At 60.8% G+C, this 8,920-nt stretch overlaps 2 protein-coding genes and 1 pseudogene across 2 annotated transcripts; all 3 read left to right on the forward strand.

Annotated features, from left to right (window-relative positions):
- Window positions 1-1,098: 1,098 nt before the first annotated feature.
- LOC137476688 (dispanin subfamily A member 2b-like) lies at window positions 1,099-2,810 on the forward strand. Its single transcript, XM_068194986.1, has 3 exons — window positions 1,099-1,172; window positions 1,815-2,046; window positions 2,502-2,810. The coding sequence occupies exons 1-3, from the start codon at window positions 1,114-1,116 to the stop codon at window positions 2,688-2,690; spliced, it is 480 nt and encodes a 159-aa protein (XP_068051087.1). The 5' UTR covers window positions 1,099-1,113; the 3' UTR covers window positions 2,691-2,810.
- Window positions 2,811-5,112: 2,302 nt separating this feature from the next.
- LOC137476689 (interferon-induced transmembrane protein 5-like) lies at window positions 5,113-6,227 on the forward strand (annotated as a pseudogene).
- Window positions 6,228-6,518: 291 nt separating this feature from the next.
- LOC137476271 (interferon-induced transmembrane protein 5-like) lies at window positions 6,519-8,920 on the forward strand. The gene is made up of 2 exons (XM_068194438.1): window positions 6,519-7,853; window positions 8,585-8,920. Exons 1-2 carry the CDS (start codon window positions 7,695-7,697, stop codon window positions 8,801-8,803), a joined length of 378 nt encoding a protein of 125 aa, XP_068050539.1. The 5' UTR covers window positions 6,519-7,694; the 3' UTR covers window positions 8,804-8,920.

The raw sequence follows: 8,920 nt of genomic DNA on the forward strand, positions 1-8,920 counted from the left end.
GCCGGCCAATCGCAGCGCGCCCGCCGCGGGCTCTCCGCCAATGGGCGCGCGCGGGGGCGGGGCCTGCCGAGGCGCCGCGCGTCTCCACGCCAACGGTCCGGCATCCCCGCGGGGCGCCGCGGGCGCGGCCATGCGGGGCGCGGGGGGGAGCCGTGCCCTCGGCCCTGCCCCCGGCCCTGCGCGGCGGGAGAGCGGGGCGGCGGCGAGGCGGAACCTAACGGGGTATCCGTGCCCAGGGGACGGAGGGGTGGGCGCGATTGGTGACGCGGGCCTCGGTGGGGTCGCTCCCCGACCTCTCCCCCCCGCGGCGAGGATGGTACGTTCCCGCCCGGCAGCGCCGGGGGCTGCAGCGCCCGGCCCGGTCCGCAGGGGGGCGCTACCCGCAGGCACGGAAGCCACGGGGATCCCTGGGATCGGGGCCGGGATCCCCGGGATCGTCCCGGGAAGATGAGTGCGGGGATCCCTGGGAGAATGCCCCCGCTGGGTGCAGGGACCCCATGGGGGCTGCGATCCCCCGACTCCCACTCGCTGCGAGTCCCATGGGGGCTGGATTCCCAGGATCCTCCCTGCCGGGCGCCGAGATCCCCAGGATCGCCCTCGCTGGGTGCAGAGACCCCGGGGGGCTCGGCTCTGTGCCCCCCTCGGCCGCCTGTGCTCACCCCGGCCACAGCTCCGTGCACTGACGTGCGGGCTGGTTCCTCCCTCTGCAGCTCAGGGATGGAAAACAACGGGACTTTTTCCCTGCTCTCCCATCGCACAGGTTGAGACAGCGTCCCTTCCTTGCTGCGGCTCAGGCTAGGGGCAAAACCACGGGAGAAATCCGTTATTAAATGAAGAAATACACTCACTGCTGGGAAAACTAGAGGACACCAATGCCCTGGGCCGCGACTCCGAGAAACCAAATCCCAATTTCCAGGGCGGGTCCCTACTTGTTCGGTTTATTTAATCAGAAACATTCCCGGAGTTGCCAGGAAAAGGTTCCAGGACGACGTATCCTGCGGATTCCAATGCATTAACACAGTTCAATCACTCTCACACCGTGAAGCCTGAGAGGGGGATTCCTTTAAGGGCGCGCAGCCCTCGGCAGCAGCTGGAGCTTTCCCGGGACCCCAAATGGCATCCCCAAAAAGTGGCACCAACTGGCCTCAACCCTGTATTTGTGGGAGATGGGGGTGGGCTTGGGGGTCTAGCAGGATTTGGGGATTTCACAGGGATTAGGGACAGAGGGAAGAGTGGGAAAAAAGGGGAAAGAAAAAGGGGATAATGAAGGGGCCAAGGGAAAAAAGGGGCAAAGAAAGGGGGGAAAGTGAGGAAAAAAAGAAAGGGGAAGGAAAGAACAGGGCAAAGAAAGAAGCAGGCAAAGAAGAGACAAAACAGGGGGAAAAGGAAGAAAGGGACAACACAGGTGGTAAAAATAAAGAAGGAAAGAATGGGTTAAAGGATGAAGGGAGGATAGGAGGCAGAAAAGGTGACAAGGAAAGGGACAGGGAATCAAGGAGCTGAAGAAAGAAAAGGGAAAGAAAACGGTGAAGCAAAAAGGGGGCAAAGAGCAGGTAAAGATAGAGACAAGGAAGGAAGCCGGCAATGAAGGGGCAACGAAAGCGGGGAGAGGCGTAAAGAGAGGGACAAAGCAGGGAACGAGGAAAGGGAGCCCGGGGTTTTACCGCCGCCGAGGAGGAGTCTCCTTGCCCTTACAGGGGCGTCCGGAGGGGCGGTCTATTCCCGCTCCGTCCTAAATCTCGAGGAAACGAAACCGCCGCCGCTGCGCCCGCCCCGCGGAGCCTCCACCTCCCGAAACACCACACGTTCCCCAGGTGCCTTCGCCACTGTCCCCCAGACGCAGGCATGCAGCAGCTCCCGCCGTACGAGATGCTGCCGGCGGAGGTGAAGATGGATGAGTTGCCCCGGAGCACGACGGTGTTGGTGGAGGAGACGCAGCAGCTGCAGCCGCCGCCACCTCGGGACCACCTGGTGTGGTCTCTCTTCACCACCCTGTACGGCAATTTCTGCTGCCTCGGCCTCCTGGCGTTCATCTTCTCTGTCAAGGTGGGGAGCCCGGGGGGGAGACCGGGGGTGGGGGCGGCCTCGGGGACCCCACTGAGTCCCTGACCTCAGGGACACCCACTGAGCCCCCAGCCCGGGATGCCCCATGGACCCCGCAGAGCCCCCGTGGACCCCGCAGAGCTCCCGGTGCCAGGGTGACCCATGGACCCCAGAGAGCCTCAGCTGAGGGGTGTCCCGTGGACCCCACAAACCCCAGACCAGAGGGTGCCCCACAGACCCCACGGAGTCCCCACTTCATGGACCACTGACCCCACAGTGTCCCGGCTGGAAGCTCTGGAGATGACAGGGGTTTGGGGTGGGCAGTGGGCACCTCACGGTATCCCTGGTGTTTTGGGGGGGTTCAGCCCCGTCTGGCACCTCCAGGACCTCTCCCACAGCCCTGAGCCCCATGGGGTGTCCCCCTCCAGCCCCCTGACTGTGGCTCTGCCTGTCCCCAGTCCAGGGACCGCAAAGTGCTGGGTGACTACAGCGGGGCCCTGAGCTACGGCTCCACGGCCAAGTGCCTGAACATCACGGCCCTGGTGATCAACATCCTCATCGTCGTCATCGTCATCATCGTCGTCTCCCTGGCCGTCGCAGGGGTCTTAAACCCACCCCGGTACGGGTACGGGTACGGCCCCACTTAGTGCCCTCCTCGCCCCGCGGGCTGCGCTTCCCTCCCTGCCCGGAGTTGGAGCCGGGCATGCCCGGGGAGTGCCCGGGGAGTGCCCTCCTGCCACCGAAACTGCAAACTGACAATCCATATGCCTCACCCGGCTCCTGCTGCTGTCCTGTCCCTCTTCCCTCCCCACTCGGAGCTTTTGTGGAGCCCTCGCTGATGGCTGCCCTCGCTGGAGGCGTCCTGAGATGGACCCTGCTCCCCAGAGAGCAGCTGAGCACCCCCGACCCTGCCACAGCCTGCTTGCTGCTTTGCTCCGGGCGTGGAACCCCAGCTGCATCAAAACAATTCTGAGAAGGAGCACCCGGCTCACACAGACCCTGGCCCCTGAAATAAAGGTTTCTTTCACTTTTGCCCCGTCTTGGTTTCATATAATGAGGATGTGGTTTGGGGTTTGTTCTACAACAGCTTGACAGGATAAGAAACAATGTCAGCCCGTGGGATGTGCCTGGGGGAGATGGAAACTGTCCCTCATCACAGAGACGATGCTCAGGGGCCACCCCAGGTGCCATGAACCTGGATACTGCATCCATATGGGGTGTGAAGCTCTTGGAAGGGTCACACCGAGGTTGAGGGTGGAACCTGATCCTTGCTGGGGTGTCACCAGGAGCACGCCCATCCTCACCAGCCCTCAGGAAGGGCTGGCAGCAAGCAGAGCTGAGGGCAAGGTGGCTTTGGTGGGGCGGGATGTGCAAAGGGTTTGAGCAGGATGAGCTGGAATGGGATTGAGCAGGGTCAGCAGCGCTGGAGAGGCTCCCAGAGGGAAGGGGCCGGTGGGTTCTGTGGCTCCATCCCCAATCGCCCCACCACATCTCCCCCTGCAGCCGGGTGAGCTGGGATCCTGCTGTGGGATCCTCACAGCCCCCCTCCCAGTTGCCTGGAGCCCTGTTTTCCTGGGCACAGCTGCCCCGTCTGCCTGCACCAGGAAGCAGGGAATGAATTCCGTGTCTCGCTTTGCTGGCATGCGCAGCCTTTACTTTCCTTATCAAACTCATCCCAGCCCAGCAGTTTCCTCACATTTATGCTCCAGATTCTTTCCTCATCCCACAGGGGAGGGAACTACGGCTGGAGGAAGCCACACCAAGCACCAGCGGTCCCTGTCCCTCGCTGGAAGGGCTGGCAGGGCTGGCAGGGCGGCGATTCTCGCGCCTCGGGGCTGCCACTCCCTGCCCGGCCCCGGCAGAGTCCGGAGAGGCCCCGGCGGGGACACGGAAGATCCTGGCCCCACCCCATCTGGCAGAGCCTCAGCTCTACTGCTGGCCTGGCTTCCCCCTTCCCCTCTGCACTCGCCCTCGGCAGGGCCCGGTCCTCGGGGCTGGGGCCCCACAAGGATGGGAACAAAACCGTGTTTTTTCCTCTCCCCACGAACATCGGGCTCCTGCCAAGGCACCACACTCGTAAGATGTCAGAAATCCCACTCACAAACACAGCGGATATTTGTTGCAGGATCCCTGGCACTGAGCCTCTGCTGAATCATTTTCTGCTCTGCTTTTTTCCTGGAAAACACGGGCTCCTCGCTGCACGGGCGCCTCCTCCACGGAATCTGCTGCCTGGCCAGCCCCAGGCTTGGCCTGCGGAAACCCAGCACATCCAATGGGAGCTCAGGCCAACAAAGGCCATTGCTCCAAGATCCCCTTACTCCTTCTCCCGTTTTTATCAACGGTTTCCAGCAAAAATGCAAAGGGTAGCCCCACACAAGCCAACACGGAAAAAATTGACCCTTTCCCAGCCCAAAACAGTCACCGGCAAAGCCTCCCTCCTGCCTGTGACCACTCCAGGCTGCCATGGACAGCTCCCCGCAACCCGCCTGTCAGCGAAACTCGGGAGGAGAATAAAAACCCTTCAGCACGACGTGACAGAGAACGAGGCATTACTTTGTCCTGGCCAGCAGGCGCCATGGAAAACATTCCCATCCACAGAAAGTTCCTTAGCTGAAGTTTCCCATATCTATGCAGACAAAACCCCAAAGAAATTCTCGTCCACACGTCTTAAATTACACTTAAGAATTACACTTACACTTAAGAATTACACTTACGCTTAAGAATTACAATTCTTAGTATTCGATCTCCTATGGTTCTTGATCCCTTCGCCTTCGAACCTCATGTTTCGGTTCTCTCACTGATTAATTTCCCAGACAGGGAGGTGATGTTGGTTAATGGTCGCTAATGGTCGCTAATACTCCCTAATGTCCGCTAATGGTCTTCTGGCTTCTCTTAATCTGTGGATGTTCAGATCAACAGCCCTCTCCCAGTGGACAGAATCTTTCGAAGAAAAACTTGAATTCCCCTCCCTCTTGGCACAGGCGAACAAACTCCTGATTAATGTTACATTAAAAAAATTAAAATTTGCATCACTTCCAACATCCCCAAGTCCCCTCGGAGACCTTAGGGTTCCCCCAAGTCCCCTTAAGCCCCCCACGAGTCCCCAGAGCTGCCCTGCACCCCCAGACTGCGTGGGGTTGGGGTCCCAGAGGGCCGTGCCCCCCCTCCCTCTGCGGGGCGGTGCGGGGCCGGTCCCCCGCCCTGAGCGCGCTCCGCTCCCGTTCCAGGCATTCATTCCCGGTCATGGAGCCCAAGCAGGCGGACGTGTCCATCCCACTGCAGTCCTCCGGGTGGGGGGCGGCCGCCCCCGGCCCCCGGTCCGACCCGCAGCCCCGGGACTACGTGCTCTGGTCGGTGTCCAATGTGCTGCGCGCTGGGCGGGCTGGGCTGCCTCGGCTTCCCCGGGCTCGTCTACTCCATCAAGGTGAGGGGGGGGCCGGCCCCCGCATCTAGCCCTGATCGGCCCCGGGACCCCCACCCAGACTGACCCCCAGCTAACCCCTCCCAGGACTTCCCTCCTCCGACTCAGCCCGGCACGGGACCCCCGACGTGTCCCGGCTCCCTCCCCATATCCGGACCTCCCACCCAACCCGACACCCCCTCGACCCAACCCGACCCGCACCTTCCCCTCACCCCGGGATCCCCCAGTCCCGTCCCCCCAGCCCTCCCAGGCACCACCCCGGCCCGCTCCCCCCTGCCCACCTCCCTTCAAACGCCTCTCCCACCCTCGGATTCCCAGATCTCCTCTCCCACCGTGGCACCCCCCAATGCCGTGTGCCCCCCCTGAGCCTACACCCCCCGAGTGCCGGGACCGCGGGGCAGCGCCCGGTGGCCTCGCCCCGTGCCCTGGGTGACACGTCCCCGGGGTCCCAGCACAACCTCGTGGCCACCCCGAGTGGGTTGGCCCCCCAGTCGGTGCCTCACACATCCCGAGCCCCCCGTTTGCCCCCCATTTGCCCCCCAGGCCCGTGACTGTAAGTGGTGGGGGACCTGGAGGGTGCCCGGCGTCACAGCGACCGCGCCAAGGTGGTCAACATCGTCTGCTCCGTGGTGGTCACTGTCGCCTTGGTGATCTTCATCATCATCACGGCCATCTTCATCTCCACATTCAGGGCCATCTGACCACCGCCTGGCCCCACCCGCGGGGTGCTCCCCCTCACCTCCTCCTGCCTCCAAAATGTGCCCGAAGGCGAAGGGAGTGACCCCGGTCCCCTCGCTGCCAGCAGCGCCGGTGTCCCCGCACGGCCGCGGGAGGGGACGGGGCGGCCAGGCCGGGGCGCGGAGGACAGCCCCCATCCCCTCCCGCTTTGCTCTGCTCACGCGCTTCGTGACACCTGTGACACACCTGTCGGTCACCATTGCCACCGATACAGTTCGTCCCGCCGAACCCCCTCGTTGTCGCCTCGTTGACCGCAGGATGTCTGAGAGTCCTCGGGCATCTTTGTGGCCTCCCCCTCTTCCTCCTGCTCCCCCCCCCCGCCTCCATTCTGCCGCGGAGCAGAGCGCTTCCAGCCCAAAGCCCAGGGAAGCTTCTTCCCAACATCTTGGATGTTATAGATACATATTATAACATCAGCTTTTCGCAGATATTGAAATGGATTTTATATGCGTAGTGTTAAAGTAACTTTGTTATAAAGATACAGGTTTTATTTCTGTTGTTAATTAAGCTTAGACGTAGTAGTAAAATAGCTAATATAAGTGTGCTTGTGTTAAAATGCCTGCTTAGATAACACCCAATAAACATATAAAAAAGACAGCTGCTTACAGATATACCAACTATCAACACTCACCGTCTGTAGACAGAACCAAAACTAAAAGTAATAACAAAAAAACCCCAAAACCACAACCAAAAAATACACATTCTCTAAGAAAGTAAAACCAAAAAAGTCATACTAAACAATTCTTAAAATATGTAAACTCACTTAAGAAAAGCGTTTGCCATGAATAAGAGTCTATAAATATACAACAGGTTGATATGAGGAAAAAGGTGTTTAAGAAGTATCTCCGAAAATAACAGCGTGCTCCTAACTAAGTTCTAAGACACACGCAGCCACAATCTTTACTCTATGTTCCTTATCTCCTATTATCCTTTATTCAACTTTTTAAATTTTCACGAGAAAATAAACTTGTTTTTCACATTGGAGATGGCAGGAAAAGGAAATTAAAGCCCCTCCGCGTGTTTTGGCTGCCCACGCCCTCCACCCTGCAGCCCTGTGTCCCCCCCGCTGCCGGGGAGCGCCATGGATGTGGCTCTTCCACCTTTCCATATTAACTTCCCATTTCATCCATCCGGCAGCCCAGAAGTGCTGCCGAGGGGGGCTCTGCCCTGCCCAGCACACCTGGAGGGTGGGCTCGGAGGTACCTGTGCCAGCCAGCGCCGTGCCGGTCCTGCGCTCCGCCTTGGAGTGACCCTCCTGCGGTGTCAGAGTCACGCCGGAGCCACCCGCGCTCCTCATCCCGGGAGGAATGCTGGCTATTAAAAGCCCGTGGGCTCGCCACCCCAGCGTTTCTCCCAGCCCGGCCTGTGGGACAACCACATCCCTTAGGGCTGTAATTTCCCAGGTTTATATTTAGCGGAGCAGGGATATAAAAGGGGCTCCAGCTGCGCTCCCGCGAGGTTGCCGGAGGCACGGGTGCCCCTCTCCGTGGCCATGGACACCTCGTACCCGCGGGAGGAGCGGCCGCCCCCCAAGCGGGGGCCGCCCCCTGCCGCCCCCGCGCCCCGCGACCACCTGGTCTGGGCCATCTTCAACACCCTCTACATGAACTTCTGCTGCCTGGGCTTCGTGGCGCTCGCCTTCGCCGTCAAGGTACTGGAGCGGCGGCACCGGAGCGCCCGTGGGCTCCAGGAGTCCTTCCCCACGCAGACGCCGAGGGAGGGATGCCCAAGGAGGCACCGAGCGCTTGGGATAATCCCGGGTGGGCTGGGGCGGGCAGATCCCAACACTCTCCACAGGCAGGTGACACCTGCCGCCGGTGAATCCTCCCTGCTTTTCCTGCCACTGATTTCGGAGGTTGTGGGACAGCCGTAGATAACCTCAGCCCCCTGCCCACCACCCGAGGAGCAGCTGCTTGATCCCCATGGCTTGAGCTGCCATGGGGACCGTGATTCCTCTGCCCTTCCCCCCCCCCACCACCGGCAGGAGCAGCTCCAGCTCTGGAAAGATGGGGACAAGCAGGGACTGGAGTCAGAGAGGCTCCGGAGGAAGCAGGAGGGAAAATCCCAGCCTGGGATAGACTGGGATAGAAAAATGGGCACAGGCAGAGCTGGAGCCAGAAAGGCTCTGGATGAAGCAGGAAGGAAAACACAAGGGGGAAAGGATGCAGGGTTGGAGGGGAGCAGGAACAGCCTGGGATGGATGGATGGATGGATGGATGGATGGATGGATGGATGGATGGATGGATGGATGGATAAATTGTGGGTTGCAAGGGGGACAAAGCCCAGGAGCAGGATGGGGCTGCAGGAAGCGGGTGCAGGAAGGGCTGTGGGAAGGGGCTTTGGGAAGGGGCTGAGGGAAGGGTCTCTCCTCGGCTGTTGCAGGCTCGGGACCGGAAAGTATCCGGGGACGTGGAAGCTGCTCGGCACTTCAGCTCCAAGGCGCGGTGCTACAACGCCCTGGCCACGGCGGGCAGCGTGGTGCTGCCACTCCTGCTCGGTGCCCTCATTGTCACCGGGGTCATCCACCTCTCCAAGCTGGCCCAGGAGTCTGTTGGCTTCTTCACCTACCAGTTCAGTGAGAGCGACGACGAGGACCAGTGACCCAGGGAGAAGGGCTGGTGGCCCCGCCAAAAGGCCACCACCCCTCTCTGCCATCCCACTCCCCCATCTCCAGTTATTTTTGTTTATCCCGTGGGTTTTTTTACATCCCGTTATCCC

The sequence above is a fragment of the Anomalospiza imberbis genome, chromosome 6 (assembly GCF_031753505.1).
Source record: "Anomalospiza imberbis isolate Cuckoo-Finch-1a 21T00152 chromosome 6, ASM3175350v1, whole genome shotgun sequence".
Classification (NCBI taxonomy): domain Eukaryota; kingdom Metazoa; phylum Chordata; class Aves; order Passeriformes; family Viduidae; genus Anomalospiza; species Anomalospiza imberbis.